Source organism: Aethina tumida, chromosome 4 (genome assembly GCF_024364675.1).
Source record: "Aethina tumida isolate Nest 87 chromosome 4, icAetTumi1.1, whole genome shotgun sequence".
NCBI lineage: Eukaryota > Metazoa > Arthropoda > Insecta > Coleoptera > Nitidulidae > Aethina > Aethina tumida.
This window is the reverse complement of record NC_065438.1, coordinates 11,465,227-11,486,407: the sequence shown is the minus strand read 5'-3', so window position 1 is coordinate 11,486,407 and position 21,181 is coordinate 11,465,227. Positions and strand designations below refer to the sequence as shown.

General features: G+C 31.0%; 1 protein-coding gene across 1 annotated transcript; it reads right to left on the bottom strand.

The window, feature by feature from the left end:
• Window positions 1-3,950: 3,950 nt before the first annotated feature.
• Window positions 3,951-20,371, bottom strand: LOC109600630 (mediator of RNA polymerase II transcription subunit 13). The gene is made up of 2 exons (XM_020016804.2): window positions 20,284-20,371; window positions 3,951-9,239 (listed from the first exon to the last, which is right to left on the bottom strand). Exon 2 carries the CDS (start codon window positions 8,420-8,422, stop codon window positions 5,378-5,380), a length of 3,045 nt encoding a protein of 1,014 aa, XP_019872363.2. The 5' UTR covers window positions 8,423-9,239; window positions 20,284-20,371; the 3' UTR covers window positions 3,951-5,377.
• Window positions 20,372-21,181: the final 810 nt, after the last annotated feature.

Genomic DNA, 21,181 nt, shown 5'->3' with positions numbered 1-21,181 from the left:
TGAATGAGGTCATCATAAAGTATATACATTTTTGAAAGTTCAATTATAAAATATTTAATTTTGGTCCCAGAATAATTTTCTTGAGGAAATTTAATTAATATATTAATTTATTAAAATATATCAGTGTTGATCATATTCTATTGGCTTATATATACATGTTTAATAGGTAAAAATCAATTTACATAAGTCAATTTTTAATTTTTAAGATAAGAAATGCTTCTTTTTAAAAATTCTTGATTGAGGTCATAATGATGTATATGATGACAGAGCTTTAAACGTTTAATTACAAAATCTTAAATTTTGGTCCTCGAATAATTTTCTTGAAGGACTTAAATTAATATATTGCTTTATAAAAATTTGTCGGTGTTAATTATATTCTACTGGCTTAAGTATAGTAAGTTAAAATACCAGATATATTTAGTTTCCAAATTTACAATTAACCTGTCAAGAGGCCAAATATTTATTTTCAAATATTTGATTTTATACATGTTTAATAGGTAAAAATCAATTTACATAAGTCAATTGTTGATCCAAAACCTTAAGTTAAGATAAGAAATGCTTCTTTTTAAAAGTTCTTGAATGAGGTCATAATGATATATATGATGACAGATGATGAAAGTACAATTACAAAATATTAAATTTTGGTCTTTGAATAATTTTCTTGAGGGAGTTTAATTAATATATTACTTTATTAAAATACTTTTAATTAAATTTTTTATATGCAATATTTTATTTATTTAAATATAGTAAGTTAAAATAACAGAAATAATAAATTTTCAAACTTCTAGTTCCGATATAAAATTTTGAATTTTGCTCTCCGACTAATTTTCTAGAGAGATTTTAATAACATCTTTAAAACTCTTGAAAGTGTTAAATATAGTTAGTTAGAAAAACAAAAATAGTTTAAAATGTGATTGGTAAAAAAGCTTCAAAACCTTAAATTGCATTTTATATAAATTTTTTAATGAAGAAAATTGAAAACACGATTTTGCATGTCAGTGTGCAATTGTTTAAAAACTAATTTAGGCACAATAAAAAATGACAAAAAAGTTTCTCACGTTAAACATGTAACATCCTTTCGCCGTTCCCTGTTCCACCAAATATTACACACCTCCTCCATCAAACCCATCTATTTATATAACTTTAATCGCGCATATTGCACGACGTTTGTGTGCTTTTCCCATTACGGGATCTGAAAAGTGTACAGGAAGCACCGTAACTCTACACGTCTGCAAGTGTTTGGCGGATTTGTACTTGGCGCAGAATGAACTTCCGTCGTCGCCGAAAAATATTGTGTAATCAGGTTCATTAATTCTATTGTTGGGTGTTGAGGGACCTGCTCTTCAGCCCAGTGGGGTGGGACGCGATGACAGTCGATAACATTCACTAGATTTTACGACGAAATTTAAACCCATCTAATCGATTCGATGGGTGTGTTTAGTCGGAATAATTGCTTAGGAAGTGGACCATCCAAAATGAATTGAAGCCAGTATTTTCCGCAATTCTAATTGGGGGCGAAATTTAAGTGTTTCCTTAAGAGTTTTTTAATGTAGGATCATTTGGAGGTCCTTCATGACAGTGACGTTGTGTGAGCAGCTAATGATAACTTCATAATAGAACAACTAGACTAATCTGTGTCGTGTCGGGCGAAATCCAATTTCAATACTATCTAACTAGCTGCATTCAAGCAACACGTGAGCGCAAAAAAAGCAATTAACAAAATATACAAAAAGCACCGAAGGAAATAAAAACACAAAGGCGCCCGTCATACAGCACACAAATCAAAACGTATTATCCGAGCACGGAAAGAAAAGAGGAGGCGACAAAGACGAGGAGCACGATAAAAAGAGAGGACCAAGAATAAGAAGTATTGTCAACACATCACAGTGAGGCTCGATACCAGGTGCGTGTGCACAGTTGGGCCATGCATTTAGTGCCATCGGATTTCTTCTTCGCATACTCGTCGGTGGATTCTGTGCCGAAACCATTCTTTGGACGATCGCATTTTTTCGGTATTCCATCTCAATTGACTGACTTTAAATTGGCCGGTTAAATAATGGCCAGGAAATTGGATTATAAGTGGTGACATCTGGACATTGCGCACGACTTTTATTATCATCACAAAAAACTTAAGGAAGTCTTCCCTTATCTAATCCTCTATTCATTAAGATTTTTTATAATTATCTTCTGCTATAAGTGAATGATCACCTTTTTTCAACGAGATCACACACTTGGTTCAATTTGTTCCAAGACATTATTGGCGAATACTTTTTAGTGGGGGTGCATTCATCTAATTTTTTACTCATATTAAATTTAATATTTCTGCTGTAAGTATATGTCCTCCTTTTTTAAACAAGATCATGGACATTTGATTCAATTTGTCCAAAGACATTTTAGGTGAATAATTTTTAGTGGGGGTGTATTTATCTAATTTTTTACTCATATTAACGTAGTATATTATATTTCTTTAATATTTCTACTGTAAATGTATGTCCATATTTTTTATACAAAATCAAGAATACTTGTTTTAGTTTGTTCGAAGACATTTTGGCTAAATAATTGTATTAATCTAATTTTTTACTCCACTTAACAATGTATAATATATTTTTTTAATATTTCTACTAATATATGTCCACCTAGTATAAAGTTTATTTAAATATTTCTACTGGAACCTATGTTTATCTCTTCCAAACAAAATCATGGACACTTGGTTCAATTCGTTCAAAAACTCTCTGGACGAATAATTTTTAGTGGGGGCGTATTTACCTAATTTTTTACTCCAATTATAGCGGTACAATGTTTTTTCATTATATTTTTTGAACCGATTTTACCCTAACGGCGTAAGCATCATTGGAATCCTCCCAACAATAAGCTTGAAAGCATAGAAATCCAACGAACAGTGAGATGCTCTCTCGTCTAAATCGCCCACCACCTGGTATGCTTTAACAATGCTTTTATAATTCCTCAAACAGCATCACTTTTTAATCCTAATATAGATGGTTAATCGTTTTTCTTTACGTAGATAATGGACGAGGATAATAGCGATATTATACGGAACGAAAGAAAAAAATTATTTATTTCATTTGATCAACATGAGCTGAGATATAATGATGTTATTGATCAATTTAGGTACTAATTACTCATGTGTTAAACGTTTTTAAATCTAGGCTAATTAGTCAAAATAAACAATTAATTAGTAAATTATAATTATATTAATTAATTATATGATGTTTTTATTTTTATATAAAAAGAATATGAGCAATTATAATAATGAATGATTAAAACAACTTATAAATAATTTAGTAGTTTTATTGGTGTAATTCCTTTATTAACATGTATTAATTAAATCTCTGTTGATAATATTAATGCAAAGCTTTAAATTTTAAAAATTATGAAAGGCAACAAATTCAACATACTAAGTGTAGAGTGATTCATGTACAACCATTAAAATATATAACCATTGTACAAATAAATTCATATATTTGGTAGGACAAACACAATTATTTACAAAATCATTATACCAACTTGTTCAAAACATTCAACATTGTGATCTTGAAGTTGCAGAAATGAAATAAATAACAACAAAATGAACTAAACTTGGGTTCAACCACCTAGAATTTAATAAACATGTTTTGGTCATGACGAAGGAAATAAAAAATAAAATTTAAATAACTGCGTCAAATTATTGTTGCATTCGAATGATGAGATCACTTAGGTGTTATTTGAATTGTAAAAAAGAGGTTTATTAAGGGAATGTAATAAGTAAAACACCGAAATATATTTTTGATATTTAATTTTGCTTCATTGCCAAGTTTATTGGTCGTTATGTTGAGTAATAAATTATAGTTAATGTCTTTGTACTTACCGACTTCTGTCTATTTTAGGAACTAGTCCTGAGTAGTAAGTAGTTTTTGTTTTATTATTGGGCTGAATCGAAATAAAAAAACATGTTTAATAATGAATTATGTAATTTATTTTTTTGTCATTGGTAGATAACATAACATTTAAAATTAAATGCTTCCTTGCAACATATATAATATAATAAAATTAAGGTGGGGAAAATATACAAAAGGCAACTTATAAACAAAATACTTCTACATACATATACTTCAGTCTTGACAAAAAATACACAATAAATATGCATTAATCACCTCTATGTAAAAATATATGGCGTGTTGCCATCAAGGAGTTACAGAAACATATACAACATAATAAATTTTCCAATAACTTTTTGGAAACGTAACATCTCACAATGAGGAAAATCACACAAAGTATAAACAATTCCATAAAAACAATCATCTGGTAACTGATAATACATAAAAAAGAACAATCTGGGACTTAAATTAAAAATTGCACTAAATATAGTAACGAGGTGCCACATGAAAAAATAACACAGAACCTCATCCTCCATTATTAGATCATGGGGTTTGGCACATTATTTGTCTACAAACTCATCCTCAATAGAGCTCGATAAACAATTACATTAAATTGGCACATAATTCAAACTGAGGTAGTTCCGTTAAAATTAATATATTACCTAATAAATGAAATATGTACACAACATCTCACATTTTATTACATCTTAGAAAACAAATATCAAAAACTTGCGTTGTAACATTATTATTGCGTATTATTACTCGAAATTACTTGTTGCAAGTCCGGAACATCAGAATAAAAATATCCGACGGCCAAACCTGCTCTACTAAATTCTATGATTCATTATTTTATACAACTTTGATAAAATTGATTCTAGTTTGTACATCCACAAGATATAATATAATCTGATATAAATATTTTATTATATCTATTATAACTGAGATTCTGAGGTATTACTGTTATTTTGAATATTGTATTATCTGACACGTGATCGTAGTATACAGGGTTTTCCAAAATTGCAGTAAAAATGTGAATAAAAACCGCAGTTGGTACACCAAAAGTAGGAAACAAGTATATAATTTAAACTCAAATGGCAGTCATTTACTAGCCTAGCAGAGTCTCAGAAAAAAAATTATGTACATGTTCAAAATGTTTTCGAATTTTAGGATCGTTTAAAAGTTGAATTCAAAATATATAGATTTTTTTCAACTTACTCCCTGTGCACAAACGTAGGTTTTCGTTGGGGGGAATTTCGAAAGACCGTGTATATAACAAATGGTTGAGCAATTGTTCTGTTGTTAGTTTGTATCTTTTTTTTTTTGTTTATTACTCTGACGTCCATCATCTCGTAAAATGAACCCGAAAATAAATATGTACAATTATCAATGACGATAATAAAAATAGTTTCTTGTTCCAGATACAACATTTAAGTAGAAAAGTGCCAAGACGAAAAACAAAAATTGCTACACACCGAGTGCTCTGATAGAATGGGTGATCCCTCTCATCGCATGGCGGCCATTTTCGAATTGATCTTCTTTATGTGGGTCTCGCAGTGCTTCATCATGTGGTCCTTGCGTATGAACCCTTTGCCGCACGTGTCGCACGCGTACGGCTTCTGGCCCGTGTGCAGGCACATGTGTCGCCGCAGGTCGGTCTTGTGATTGAACTGCTTGGGACAGAGTTCGCACTTGTGCGGCTTGTCGCCGGCGTGTTTGGTGAGGTGCTCCTGGTAGGTCACCTCGCAGGAGAACCGCTTCCCGCAGCGGGTGCATTTGAACGGTTTGTCGCCGCTGTGGAACGTCTTGTTGTGCTGCGTGAGGTAGCAAGCCTTGTTGAATACCTTGTCGCAGTCGATGCACTTGTGCATGCCGTTCTTGGTGATCATCGACTGTGCGACCTTCTGCACGGGCCTATCCTCGTAGTCCCGCTTGATCTGCACGTTCTCGGGCGAGTCGGGCTGCGTGTCCGTGCGGATCTTCAAGTCCGCGTCCAAGTCGGATAGGTGGGTCGAAGTGGAGACTGCGAGGAGGTTATTGCTGTGATGGAGGGTGTTGTTGTTCAGTGGTGAGTATTGGAGGTATTCGTCTTGCATTGTCGGCGATGATGATGAGTCGGCCGCAGTGAGCACCGTGAGTTTGTAATCGTCGTCTTGTTTGTAGACGGTGCGTGTGTCCGTACCGACCTCGTATGAGTCGGTGATGTAATATGAAGAGTAAGGGGTCGTTACCGAACCCCCGCCCCCCACGTTCGCGTTGTCGTAGTTCAGGAGCATACCGCTGTACCTCTGCAACTGTGAAAAACTGGGTAGCGGTTGCATGCCTTGCATATCTTGGTCGTGTTCTTGCTCCTGGATCATTCCGCTGTTATTGGCTAAGGCGTCTTCGTACTGGTATTCACCAGTAGTACTGAGGCTGTTGATAGCCATAGCCTGCGTAACGTGGGGGGCCGACTCGTTTGGGTACATCTGATATTGGCTGCTCTCCATGGGCATCATAGGGGGAGGCATGTTGAACCCATGCGGGTTGGTACTGGCCATACTGCTGATTGTGGGGGAACTGAGTAGCAGGCCCCTCGTGTCTAAGTTGTTGGGTGAGAGGCCTGCTTCCCCGTTTGGGGGACTCCCGTTACTTAAATTTGATATACTAGAGTTCATCATGTGATTACCTAGCGGGCTGGGATTGTGGGGTTGCATGGGGGAGTGTGACATGGGCGAGTGGCCCATCGGAGAGTGCAGGGGCGGCGTGTGATGTATGTTGGGCGCCGGCTGCCGGTCGTACGGTCCATTTGGGGGTTGTGGAATGAGACCTGGCAGCGGGTTCGGCCTTTCGAATTGTGGCGGCATACTGTTCGTATCCTCGCCTCTCATCTCTTCGCCGGGACTGTTGGACGAGTTATCCTCTCTGGTCGTGGCCGAATCTCTGGCGGGATGATGATGTGCGCTGATCGGCATGGTCGCGGGGTCCGGTGCCCCGCTGGATTTCACCGCATTTTTGTGCAATGTGGTGTTGTAATGTCGTTTCAGATGGCCAGAGCTGGTGAACCACTTGTTGCAAGCCGTACAATTGTACGTTTTGGGTCTACGGGCCTCGTTGGACTTCCAGTTGCTGCTTTTGGTTGTAGCTGGAGGCATTGACGTAGGTGCTTGGTTGGTAGGAACTTGGGTATTTGAAATCACAGGCGTGGGAGGTTGCGAGGGCAAATGCTCAAACGGTCTGTAAGGTGGCTGTTGACCGATTGGACTAATGCCGGTTCCGGTAGTTTCCGGTGTCGTCGACGACACGCCGTTGCTCATGAACTCCGGATTGTGCAACGGGTGCGTCTGGAACAGCTTTTGTTCGGGCGAAAACATTTTGTTTTCTGGAATGTTGTTTGGAATGTTTTGTTGCTGGAACATTTTCTGTTCGGATGCGGCCATGAACATGCGCTGTTGTTGCTGCTGCTCGTACATTTTCTGGTGCTGTTGCTGAGCGGCAACATGGTGCTGTTGCTGTTGTTGCTGCGATGGCGACCATGAATTCAGCATGGCAGACACAGAATGCGGATTGTGGCCGTTTGGATCGCCGTTCTGGCGCTTCTCATCCTCAGGATAAACTTGATGGACAACTTTGTGCGAATCAAGGTCGAGTATCTCGCTTTGGGCATCATCCTCCGTTTTAATTGGGGGTTGTTGAGTGTGCTCGTTGCCAAACATAAAATGTTGATTGGGTTGATAGGCGGCTAAAGGGGTTGCGGGGTGAGCCATGTTTTGGTGCTCGATTAACAGTGAGGCGGACTCGCACACGTAGCCACACTTGTCGCATTGTTTGGGACTAGGTGACGGTGTCGGCTGCGGAGGGTAGGCGGGACTCGCCGAAGACACCGGCGTCCGTTCGTACGGGCTCTGTTGGGGTTGACCGTACGGATGATATCGATACGAGGCGTTTGGAATTGGCGCTTTGTGTACCGGATAGTCCTGATTATACTGAGAATTTGAGTCCAGAGGATTGAAGAATTGCTGTTCTTGGAAATTTTGATAGTTGTTTTGATAATGGGGGTTCGGTGATTGCCTTTCGGTTTTCGGTTGGAAATTTTGAAAATTTGGAGAGAAGGCTGAATTATCTTGATTCTGATATGGAGAAGATGCGCTGTGATAGCTTTGGGGTGTTAAGGGATGACCAAGAATTGATTCGGGGGTTGTTCTGCTATAGTCTGGGCTCTTCTTCTGATTTTGTAGCGACTCGGAAGATTCTACAGTATTATTTGGAAGAAACTCACGCTTTATGTTTGCCTTAGCGGTGGTGTTGTTGTTGGTCTCTTCCGAATGGGACGTTGCCTGGATGGCCCAATTTTTAAGGAGGTTCTCCTTGTGGTACTGGAGATGCACTTCCAGTGACTCCGCCGAATTGAAGTAGGTTCCGCATTCTTTGCACGGGAACGGGGTACTTCGCTGGTTGTCCTGGGATGCCGCTTGTTGCTGTTGCTGTTGCTGTTGTTGTTGTTGTTGTTGTTGTTGTTGCTGGTACAGATGGTTTTGCTGCGGTTGTTGCACACCACTACTACTTGCCATTGCACTTGATTTTTTTGTATATATAGTTTATAAATAACAAATAAAAGTTCAAAACAAAAAAATACAACAGTCACTCTTTAAATGTCATAACATGTCAATAGTTCTTGTTGCCGTCCGTTGGAATTCCAGATAACACGTATTAAAGATGCAGACGGTTATTAGAAGCATATCACACAGTAGAACGTGATAAACATAAAAATAAACACAACGAAAAAATAAAAAAATAAAATCGTTTGCGTTAATTTAGCCCATGGTCCGGGTTTCAGCGTTCGTTCCGGTTAATAGTATAGTTCGTGGAGTGCATGTTGGTGCACGGCGGTTTCCAAGAAGAACAGACACAACACACAAGTGGGTAAACACTGAACTATATACACACTGTGGCCTGAGGGAGTGAGTGAGAGAGAGTGAGTGAACAAAGTATAAGTAAGCAGTGGTAACACGACAGATGCCAAGGAGCAATGCTGTTGCCGGACAAGGCACCGACTGAAGACTGAATGCGGTGGTCGCACAAACTTTGCCGGTCCTCTCAAATTCGGTGGTCCAACGTGCGTATTTCGCGACTTCGCATAGGCCGAGTGCTCACCACTCGACCAATGGCAGGGGCCCTTTTAATGCGTTCCTGGGGTGGTGGTAGGGGGTAAGATGCTGCATTTTTGAACATAGACAGGCTTTGGATTATGATGCTTATGTTATGCGTGGATTTCGCCCGTTCTCTTCTCGCTTTACTCTCCTCTGTCCATGTTCTTTCCCTATTTATTAAACTATCCGAATCCGTGGATCCATACTCTAAGGGCGAAAGCATTTGGTCGCACTTCACCTACAAATTAATACATTTTTTTTTTTCAGATATACGCAAATGCGTTTTAACTCTATAAATAAGCTTCACAAATTTTATGTTTCAATTTTATTTTTACATTACGTAATTTAATATATGTTCTCTATATTTAATTGTATTTATTTAATTTGTTAAGTAATTAAGCAATTTAGGAAAATTATACTAATAAAATATTTTATTATTTTAAATAATCAACTTAATGATATAATTAATATTAACAGACATTTTATTAACCAATAATAAATATATTACAATGTTTTAAATTTGCAAAAATAATTGCATATTGGCATACAATTATTAGCAATAACTTTCCGAAAATAATAATGAACATAATAATTAATAAAGTGAAAGGTAAATGAATATGTTAGAAAAAATATTTCTTTAATATTTATGTATAATTCATCAATTTAAAACAAATATTAAAGGACAAATTTAATTAAATAAAATCATTAAAACAAACAACGAATTTAATAAACTTATTAAAAATATTCTACACACTTTTCAGTCATTTGTTTTTAATTACAATATCTACAATTAAGTTTATTATTATTCTACAGAATAATCAAAATTTTTATTTACAAGATTATTAAATTTTCTTACAATTTATATATTTATATAATTTTATAATTAACTGTTATTTTAAATAGTAGTTGTTACAAATATGTTGTTTACATTTTATTTGAAATTATTTAAAACACAAATTAAACAGTTTTATAAATTAATTTTATATTTGACATGAATTTAATTGTTTAAAATTAAATACGTATATTTTATTTATTTAATTTATTTATGTAATTTTAATTGAAAATATTGTACGAGTACCTTAAAAACTTATACTTATTTACTTATAATTATTAATTACATTATAATAATATAATAATAATTACAGTGAATAAATATTAGATTAAAATTTTTAGTACTTGATATTTAGTACTCATGTCAATTTCTTTCTTATAATGATTGAACTTTTGTAATATTTGGAAATATTTTACACACAAAGATGTTTGATTAAGTCTATTATTGTTCTATAAATTTATCAATTTCTTGTTTAAGTTTAATAAAAAATTCTCTTCAATATTAATGCATAATTCATCAATGTATATCGAATATCAAAGGACAATTTTGACGTTTTTTCTTTTTTAATTAAAACATGTTTTATTAAGTTAATTATTGTTATATAAATTTATAAAAAATTGACATTAAATTGAAAAATAAATGAGTTAATTAATTTAATAATAAATTAATTAGTTTACGATAAATAATAAAGGGCAATTTTAATTAAGCAAATCCCTAAAATAATCATTAATCAAAATCAATATTTTGAAAATATTTTAAACACATTTTACGTCAATATTCGTTTTTTTTTATTAAAATATGTTAGATTAAATTTATTTTTATTCTATGTATTAATCAAAAAGTGAATTTCTTTTTTAAATTAACTGAATTTGAGTGATGTCTTAAAGATTAATGCATATTCATCAATTTATTGAAAATATTAAGGGACAATATTGAGTAAATAAAATCACTAAACTTATGTACTTTTTAGTCGACAAATATATATTTTTTTTTAATTATAGTATGTATATTCAAGTTTATTATTGTTTTAAAATTTATAAAAAATAACATTAAATTTGAATAATAAATGAATTGATTAATTTGATGTAAATAATCAATTTTCGACAAATTTTAAAAACAATTTTAATTAAATAAAACCACTAAAATAATAATTCATTAAAATTAATATTTTGAAAATATTTTACACAGATTTTAGATCAATATTTGTTTTTTTCTTTTAATTAAAATATGTAGATTACATTTATTCTCTTTTATATATTGATCCAAAAATTGAGTTGATTGAAAAAATATCTCTTCAATATTAATGCATGTTCTTTAATTTACTACAAATATTAAAGAACAATTTTCACTCAAATTATCATTCATCAAAGTGAATATACTGAAAACATTTTATAAACTTTTTGGACGACAAATATTTGTTGTTGTAAATAAGTTTATTGAAAAAAATCTTTTTATAGTTAAACATGTATTCGTTAAATTATTGAGCAATTTATACTAATATAATAAATATTAATTACAGCGTTGACTATCACTAATATTAACAGAAACACAAATTTTATTTATAATTAAATATTAATTCAATCAATTATTTGGATTATTTATAGGTAAATACTAATAATTTATTTGTATGTCGTAATGATAATAATACATAACATTTAATATTATTTAATTTATTTTATTTTAAACTGTAATATTCTTTTTAATTATAAAAAATACGTTGTAAATGCAATTCAAAAATTAAATAATTTAAATAATATATAATGTTTCATTTAATATAATATTATCAAATAAATAAATCTATTCATTTATGTTTCAACTTTATTAACAGTTGTTAAATATTGATTTTTATTAGCAAATATTAATAATTTTTATTAAGATGCATTTTTATTGGGCATTAGATTACAAAACAAAGCCAAATATTGTATAAATATTTCACTGTAGGTAAATTCACATTTGAATATGTCCTTACTATACACTAAAATCCATTGTAACTGCAATAAATTAATAAATCTTACGATCCAATATCAGATTAGTGACCATTGTCTATAATAAAACAGGTATTTTAAGTAGTTTTCCCATCGTTGTGGCCGTTTAAGCCTAAATAATTTTTGCACTTAAGCCCCAAGTCTTTAATTATGGAACGGGCTCACTCTCATTATAAAACACTCTGTAATTATGTAAATAGTCGAAATCATCATTTGGTTGTTATTATTCTGAAATAAAAATACTCTCGGACATGGCCAATCCAGCAATATTTGAATGCTGCACGTAATTTGCAAGGACAAAGGTGCATTTACCTTTTGTGGATAGACTTCTATAATTAATAATAACAAGATTCATTTCGATACACGTTCAACTTTTCGACAATGCACACGGGTTTTGTTGTTTTGCTTTTGTTTTCTACAAAATAATTTGTTACACCGTCTTTCTGTTTTTTTTTAGTGTTTGTTGTTTGCGTAATTCGTTTCACGACTTGTTTATCATTTTAACAAATGTACGTCTTATTTTTTGAAATAATCTACCGCAGTTTGTTTTTAATGATTAATCAAAAATGTTGCTGAAATTAATGGACGATAAATTGTCGAAAAACTCATCCGACACATCCACACAAAGAACAATAAAAATAAATCATTAAAAAGTTTTTAATGAGCTGATTAATACAAACTGATGGATTAGTCTAACCGCATTCCTCGCGTCTGTTGCGGGGGATAATGAAACTGTTTGTTATTTTTTTTTTTCTTTTTTTGCACTATTCAGAATTCGAAGAACGATCGGCATTTTTGAAAATCCCCCAAATAACCGAACCGAAATCGTTTCTTCCTGTGCCGTCAATAACAACCCGAAATTATGTCGATTTACATATGCTGAAGCGTACGTGTACAAAACATTTCGCAACGTGCTTTTGTAAAAAAATCAATAACAAGATCCATTCGTATAAATTACGATAGATCGTATCATATATCAGCGGTATGGCTCGACGACTTTTTGAAAACTTGTTCCCGTGCGTCGTTTTATTTTTGTTTCGGCTACACCGGGAACATTCAAATTTGGCTGAAACGAAACTAAAAAAAGACGAGTGGGCAGATAGAACAAAGACAATTATTTAGTCTGGTGCAAAACATAAATTACCATCGAAACATCCTTGATAATATAGGAAACATTGTTGTGTAAGAGGCACGTAGTTGGTCTCGATAACTTTTACTTGAACATTCTTTCAGCTTTATCTGTTAGTCATATCGAGGTCCACGCTCGCGGTTCGCAGAAAAATGAGGAACGCCGAATTTTATTGAGTGTGCGAAAATTTGCTGTTGATGTCTCAAATGACGTGGGCACAAAATAAGTTTGTTGCTTCTTCTTTTTTGTGTAAACTTGTTGTTCACAATTAAACATTCCGGAGGATTAGTGGCTGTTATTACAGCAACTTCTACAAATTTTAAATATCTATTATTATTTATTTTTAATTTTTTATCGTTATTACATGAATTGAACTGAACATAAATATTACTTTAAGTTTGAAAGGGATTTTTAATAATTAAATCTGTGTTATTTAACATTTTAATACATTCTATAATATTTTTTTTCTTTTCTAATTTTACCCATCTTCTGAATATATGACTTGATTTGCTGTGATGAGTTTATTTAAACAAGATCCCCCATGTTTTCTAAGCCTGGAGATTTGGACAGGAAATTTAATCAATCCGTCACAATTTTGGATTTGCATTTGATATAGTTTTAATGTTAAAACATATTTATTAAGAGCATCATTTCTCCAATATATAGAAGCAAATTGTTGTTTAATATATCGTAGTATTTAGATCAGTCTAAGGAACCTACGACGGAAGAATTAAAGCATTCCCACAGCATAATTAAACCACCACCATATTTTACTGTGGATAGTTTTGTCCCTGTAGGATGTTTAACATAAGTAGCACCATTTTTTTATAAATTAAATTTAGATTTGTCACTAAAAACTACTCGTCTCCATTCTTCTGTGGTCCAGTATAATCCTAAGCTTAGGCAAGCTGGATAATTTAAGTTGACGATAAGATTGGATTGCTTTTTGATATTCTTATTATCCACTTATCAATTTTCTTACTTATTTAGCAATTAATTCTTATCCTTCTCTTCTAGTTTTTCTTGCTCTTGCTAATACTGAATTATACTTTTTATTCACTTTGTTCAATGATTAAATATTAATAATATTATAATAAGCAAAAAGCCATTAATTAATGAATTGTAAAAATAAAAAAAGTACGTAATAAATTAATTAATTAATATACTTTAAAAGTTACACTTCTGTATCTGGAATATTTCATAATCAATTATTAATTGGATATGTCACTTTCTTAATTTTGTGAATAATTATTATTTTGACGGTTTAATATACTGAGAATTTTTAACTTTAAATGAAGGAATTGATGAGTTTGAAACTAGAGTGATTTTATGGTAGACTCCTTTCTTAACATTATAGAGAAAATATTATTTTAATCCATTTTATAACTTCATAACTATGACAGTTCATTAACTATAGATAATTAAATATGAAAAAGTTATTTTTTTTTTTTGTTTAAGCATGTAGAATTACTAAAAAGATATCAAAACTGTCACTTTACTTACGTGTATAGAGGGCTCATTTGCGAACATTTTAATTAAATTTGTAGACATGCATTTAGTATTTTGCATAGGGTGCATATGGTCATTTTACTGAAACTGGGTTTGATGATGCAATTCGTAATTTTCCTTAATTTGTGCTGTAAATTAAAACTTAATTTTGATAATTGTTTAGAATCACTGTTCCACCTATTTTTGGCTCTAAAAAATCATATATTTATTTTTCAAAATATTCGACTCATCGGTGCATTAAATAATATGTTTTTATCAAGCAGATTTATCAGAGAAAAATTAATTTTAAGTAACTTGCTGATTTTTACATTTTTTGTCTGACATTTTTGTGAACAATTTTTTTTATATTCTAAGCCTATTTTTTCTAAAAGTTTATTAAATATAGCACATTTTCAAAAAAAAAAAAAAAAATTGTCAACGTAATTTTTCAATTTTTTTATGAATTTTTGAAAATTTAAAAAATTGTATTTCATAATTAATCAACACTTTTTCATAAATTTATTCTATTTTTCTCTAATTCTCTAAAAATTTGAACAACACTGATTTTTGAGGGTTTTTCTTTAAATTTATATAAAAAAATGTATTTCTTTTCATCAAAAATAGAATATTTTCAAAAAAAGAAACCTAACCTATTTTTTTCTTTGAAAAAGTTCCTTAAAAATACAATATTTTCAAAAAAAAGAAAAGAAAAAATTGTCAATAACGTAAATTTTCAATTTTTTATGAAATGAAATCTTTGAGAAAAAATACATTAAAATTTAAAAAATGCTGAGTTTCAAAACATTTTTAATAATTCAAACTTTTTGTTTTTTTTTCCAAATTTGTAAATATTTTAACAAAAATAGGTTATCAAATATATAATATAATGTATAATAACAAAAAACAATTTGTTTAAAGTTGTTTATTTAAAAAAAAATAACTAACTCGTAAAGTCAGTAAGTAAATTCAGTCGACAATAAATATAATTTTATCTATTTATGGTAAAATAGAAATTGTTTAAAATTGAAAATTTTTTGTTAATAAGAATTTTTCGTAAATTGTTTTTAATAGAGTATTTTAAAAACAGAGTATTTAAAAAAAAGACATGAGAAATCATGAAAAAAATAATTTTGATATTTAAATTTTTCGTAAATTGTTAATAAAAGGGTAATAGAGTATTTTAAAAACAGAGGATTTAAAAAAACATAAGAAATCATGAAAAAACGTAAATATAATAAAAATTACGTTATTGACATTTTTAGTTAGGTTAGGTATCTATTTTTTATAAATTTGTAAATATTTTAACAAAAACAAAAGTTTTCAGTCTGTTGATTAAATTTCTGAAAAAAATTAGACATGTATATAAAAAATTTTCCATAAAAATTTCAAGGAAAAACATCAATAATAAGTATTGTTCAAATTTAAAATTAATTTTTCTTTAAAAAATTTAAATTTTATTCAATTGATTAAGACAAGTTCTTGATATAAAAACGTGAAACCTCAATTTAATACAATTTGATAAATTTTCAAAAATTCATACAAAGTTGAAAAATTATTATTAGTTATCGACAATTTTTTTTAATATATATAATCTTTTTGATGGAGAAATATAATTCTTGTATTCTTTAATGCGCCAAAGAAGAGAAAGAAAAAAATGTCCATTGATCAATTTTTCGATTACTTTGATTTTTATATATGTTAATTTTTCCTTATTTTTTATCTTTTTATTAAATAATTACTTGTTCGTTTATCAGATTTTCCTTCTGGCTTTGTGTTTTTCTTAAAACTTATAAACTAGTATTTACTACAACTATTGTAGAAAGAGAAATAATCAATCTTAAGAAGATTGAAGCCCTGCATCCAGCCAAACCAGAAATTTGATGAAGACGTCTCATTACCCAAATCAAACTGACCGATAAACAAGGCGGGCGCAATTACTAAATGCAAAAAACGAGTGCGGCCAAGTTGGTTTTTGGTGTTTTGGTGTGGGAGGTTCGGCAAACGGAGCCGGTCACAAGTACGATATCCGGCCGGCATTATCAGACGTCTTTTGACGGGGGAACAGTCACAATGGAACCGCGAGACCAGAAAAACGAATCGAAGAGAAAGAGAACCCACGAACCGTTCGGGCGAAGATCGTGGCGGAACAGGAGGAGCGGGGCCGCGGCCGCCCAAGACCTTGAGCCGGCCGGTGCATCGTGGCGTTGATGTTGGCAGCAGCCGAAATTCGAAGCGCCCGAGGATGCAATTAATGCATGCAGACGGAGTCTGGCCGTAGCGAAAATAAGTAAAAAAAAACACCCTCAAATAAGTTCATCAGCCGCCGAAAAGACGAACAACTCTCACCTTGACTTTGCACATAATCATTTGAATTTGTCGATTAAATTACTTGCAATTTGTTTTATGCTGTATGGGCGATCGTTTTTTGGCCATGCCGTTTGTTCGTTCTTCGTGCTTTTGTTTTTCACACTGGACTGCGCTTAAATGGTGGAGCAGCTCCGTTGATGATGCACCAACTCGACAATTTTTCGTTAGTTTTAATTGTTTCAATTGTGAATGTACATTTATATTTTCTAGGAAGAACAACCCACCAATCTTAAAAGAAGCTATTCGCATTAATTAATTGTTTAGTACCTTCTAAACTCAAATTATGAATTTAAATATGAATTAAAATATCAATTACAAATCCTAAAAGAATTTCTGACAAAAAAACTATTACAATGGTACAACGTACAAATTTTTGATGTATTTAATTTTCTACTTCAACTTCATCCAACCATATGTTTGATGTCATTGATCCTTAATTTAAATGTTTAGGTATCATTATTTTATAACAGAGAAAACAAATAATATACCTGTTAAGAATAACTGACTTAAACTCGTATATATTATGAGTCAAATTTCTTTTAGTTCAGCTGCTATTTTTTAAAAATGTTGTAATTTAATTGAGCTTACTTATTTATTTAAATCAATCTTTTTGACTCTAACTCAGATTTGGTAGGAAGAGCTTTTTTAACTCGAAGAAGAGAAGAAGAGATTTTTATCATTATTTTGTTGTAGTTTAAAAGGGACACCTTGTACTATTCTTAGTAAGTTGTAACATCTTTACTTCTTGTTATATATACTTTATTTTTTATAAAAACATTATTCACCTAATATTTTATTCTATAAATTATACCTTTTATGTTTATACTCTTTCAGAAGATACTTTTTGCAAAAAAAAAGAAATAGTTTAGACAAACTATAATTTTGTAAAGAATGAGGATTTGTCTAAAATTAAAATTTGATTCAGATTTCGTAAGAGGAGATTTTTATTATATTTTGTACTAGATTAAAGAGGACACCTTTTGTTACACTTAACATACATTAAAACTGAAACATTTTTAACTTTTTGGTATATCTTATTTTTTTTTTAAATAGGATTAGAATAATTTTTTCTATAAATTAATAGAGACAGATTAGATAATTAGGAATAAAGGTAGGATAAACTACAATTTTATATGAAATTAAGGTATGTCTAGAATTAAAATTTATAACTATTTTAAATAAAACTAAAAGGATGACTAGAGACAGTAGTTAATCCATTGTCTCGACACATTTTCATTTATTTTAATTGTGTCAATTATCCTGTACATCTGTGGTAATACTTTCTAAATATAGGTAATTTAATTAAATTTGCTTAAATATAACCTGTGGATAAATTTAAAATTAATATTAATTATATTAAATAATTTATACTTAAATCAATCTTTTTTACTCAGATTTATTGGGAAGGAATTAGATTTTTATCATTATTTTGTTCTACATAAAAGAAGATGTATAACATATTTTAAAACTGTTTATAACTGTTATTAGTTATTCGTATATATTTTTATTAAAATATAGTGTATCTAATTTATTTTTTATAAATATCCTTCAATTTTTTTTTTCAGAAAAAAACAAACTTTAATTTTATAAACAATTAAGATACATTCAGAAATAAAAATTTACAACTTTTTTAAAGTAAATGGAGAATCTAAAATATTGGTAATTTAATCAGATTTGCTTAAAAATTTAAGATAATTTAGAGAGAATTTTATAAAAAATTAAGGCATATCTAAAATTAAAAAGTTACAACTATTTAAACAAAGTAAAATCACATTTTCATTTATTTTAATTGTATCAATTATTTTCTAGGTAAAACAGCCCATCTAAAAGTTTTAAACAAGACTGAACAAGCTATTTGTATTAACTAATTTTTTAGTAACACATAAAATCTAACTTTTAAATTTCTTAGGAAACAGGCAGTATTTTATTTTATTTATAAAAGGGGAACATTTATCAAAAATTATAAAATATTCTTCAATTTTCAGTTTAAATATTAATTTTATATAATTTCAATAACAAAGCAGTGACAAATTTTTAATAATAATGAAATAAGTGGACAAATTTAAAGTCTTTTTACCTTCTAATTAAATCAATTCTTTCATATTAAATTTGGTGAGAAGGGGAGCTTTTCTAACTCAATTATTTTTGTAGTTATTTTGTTCCAGATTAAAGAAGACACTTTTAATCACATCTAAAGTTGTTAAATTTTCTGTAAAAAATGATGTTTGTCTACTCTTCTTTCCTTGAAATTATACATTAAAAGTATCTTTCAAAAATTACCAGAAAAACGTTGAATAGACAATATTTTTATAAAAAATTAAGAAATGCTAAATTTTAATAAGTTACTACTTTAAAGTAAGCCAAATGTTGTACGTGACTGGAGATGACAATATAGAATTATATTTTCTGGAAAAAATAATTCATCTAAAAGTTTTTAATAGGGCAGAATTATAGAACAAGTTTATTAGGAAATTAACTTTTTAGTAACTCCTTAAATTCAAATTTGAAATCTAGATTTTTATCCTCATTTTGTTTTAGATTAAAAAGGCACTATGTATCACACTTTAAAATTGCTGAAATATTTTTACTTCTTGGCGTATTTTAATCTGTTATAAAATATTGTTTGTCTAATATTTATTCCAGAAATTGCTTTAATCTAAGGGTTGTATGAGATGTTCCCTTTAATCTACAGTAAAATGATGATCAACAGCTTATATCTTGAGGTAAAGAACGTTTTTTCATCAAATGTTGTTCAAAATATAAAAGAAAGAAATTTAATTAGTTCATTTTTAGTCATGTAAAGTACATTTAATAATAATTTTTCATGTAAAAAATACTTCACTTGAACAAAAATACCGGAATCAAAATCCTTGTTAGAAATATATATAAATTACACTGCTGAAAATATCATAGAAAATTCCACAGTGCCACAACAATTTATATAAAACGTCAACTCTTAATAAATTTAATTATAGGCATTTCCTCCGAACGAATCCATCAATTGCAGTTTCTTTGGCGCATTTACAGTCGGACAGTCGGAGGGGGCGTAACCCCGGTGAAATCGGCCAGAAATTCAATGGAAATAACAATAAAAGAAATGCCAGACAGAGACGGAGTGCGTACCATAAACACGTGCAAAACGGAAAGCAGCTTAAAGCTGTAAATGCAAAACGGCCATAAAGCAATGTGCAGTCTTAGTTTTACACGCTGCAATTGAAAAGTGAGACATGCAGATGAACTCGGCCTTTTGAGGTTCCCGATCGTTTTATTGTTTTATGCTATTGTAAATATTTATTATGGAGATTGCTTTGTCGCGAACTGTGCAATAACTAGGATATTTTACTAACGTCGCTAAATGGCTGCATTTTATTGTGCAAATAATAAAACGGGATTATTTAAGTAAAATGTAATTCGGAAATTTGTTTTTTATGTTCACCAATCCTTTGACGTTATGAACTTTATTATTTATTTGAGGACTCACCCCAGGATTTGACCAAATGCACACAAATATCGTGCTTCCCTACACAAATCAACAACACATCTCGCCACAACGTCAGCACCGTTCAAACGGTTCCAAAGAACAAGATCAAAAAACAGCCACGCATAAAACCTAACGTCATAAAAACAATAAATAAGCAAATCTTCAATAAAACTGGACGTTCAAAATTCTATCTAGTTTGACTAATTTTTGATTTACCTTTTGAAACCATTTGCCCTTTTATACCAATAACAATCCAAACTCATATTACATTACCCTCTGCCCTTTATTTAAAACAAACGCAATGGATCCTCGCATCTCGAAAAAACGGCGATTGCCGAAAAACTCTTTTCATCTGGTAATGGCAGACGACATCAATAATGGATATCTAATTTCGAATTCTGAACGCATTCGAAAATGAGCTAGGTAATTAAATACGAGGCATAATTCCTTTAAAAAAAATCTTGGCTAAATCTAAATGGCCTTCTAAGTCAGATAGCATCAATCTTCACGGACGGGCGCATCCATAGATTCCTTTTGTTCGGGACCGTTATTCAACCCCCTGCACACCCCTTAACAGTGCCCACGCTATTCTCGGGGCATCACTGTATCGTCGCCAGTGGTGGTTTCGAATTATTTTTTTAAGGCTGCCTTTGGAACGTCGATGAGCTTGTTACGTGGGATCCAGATTATGTCATTAAATGACGAAATTCTTTGGTCAACTGGAAATGTTACTTTAATTAATTTGGTCAAATAATTTAACGTTAATGAATATACGTTACCTATATTTATTTACAATAAGAGAATTATATGTTCTTTTAAAAGGTAATGGTGGTTTGGAGTTATTTTAAGGGCTGCTCCTGTAGAACGTCGATGAGCTTATTTCGTGGAATCTAGATCA

What these genes read in the sequence shown, in the direction of transcription:
- LOC109600630 (XM_020016804.2), bottom strand. Translation starts at nt 8,422, where the DNA reads ATGGCAAGTAGTAGTGGTGTGCAACAACCGCAGCAAAACCATCTGTAC.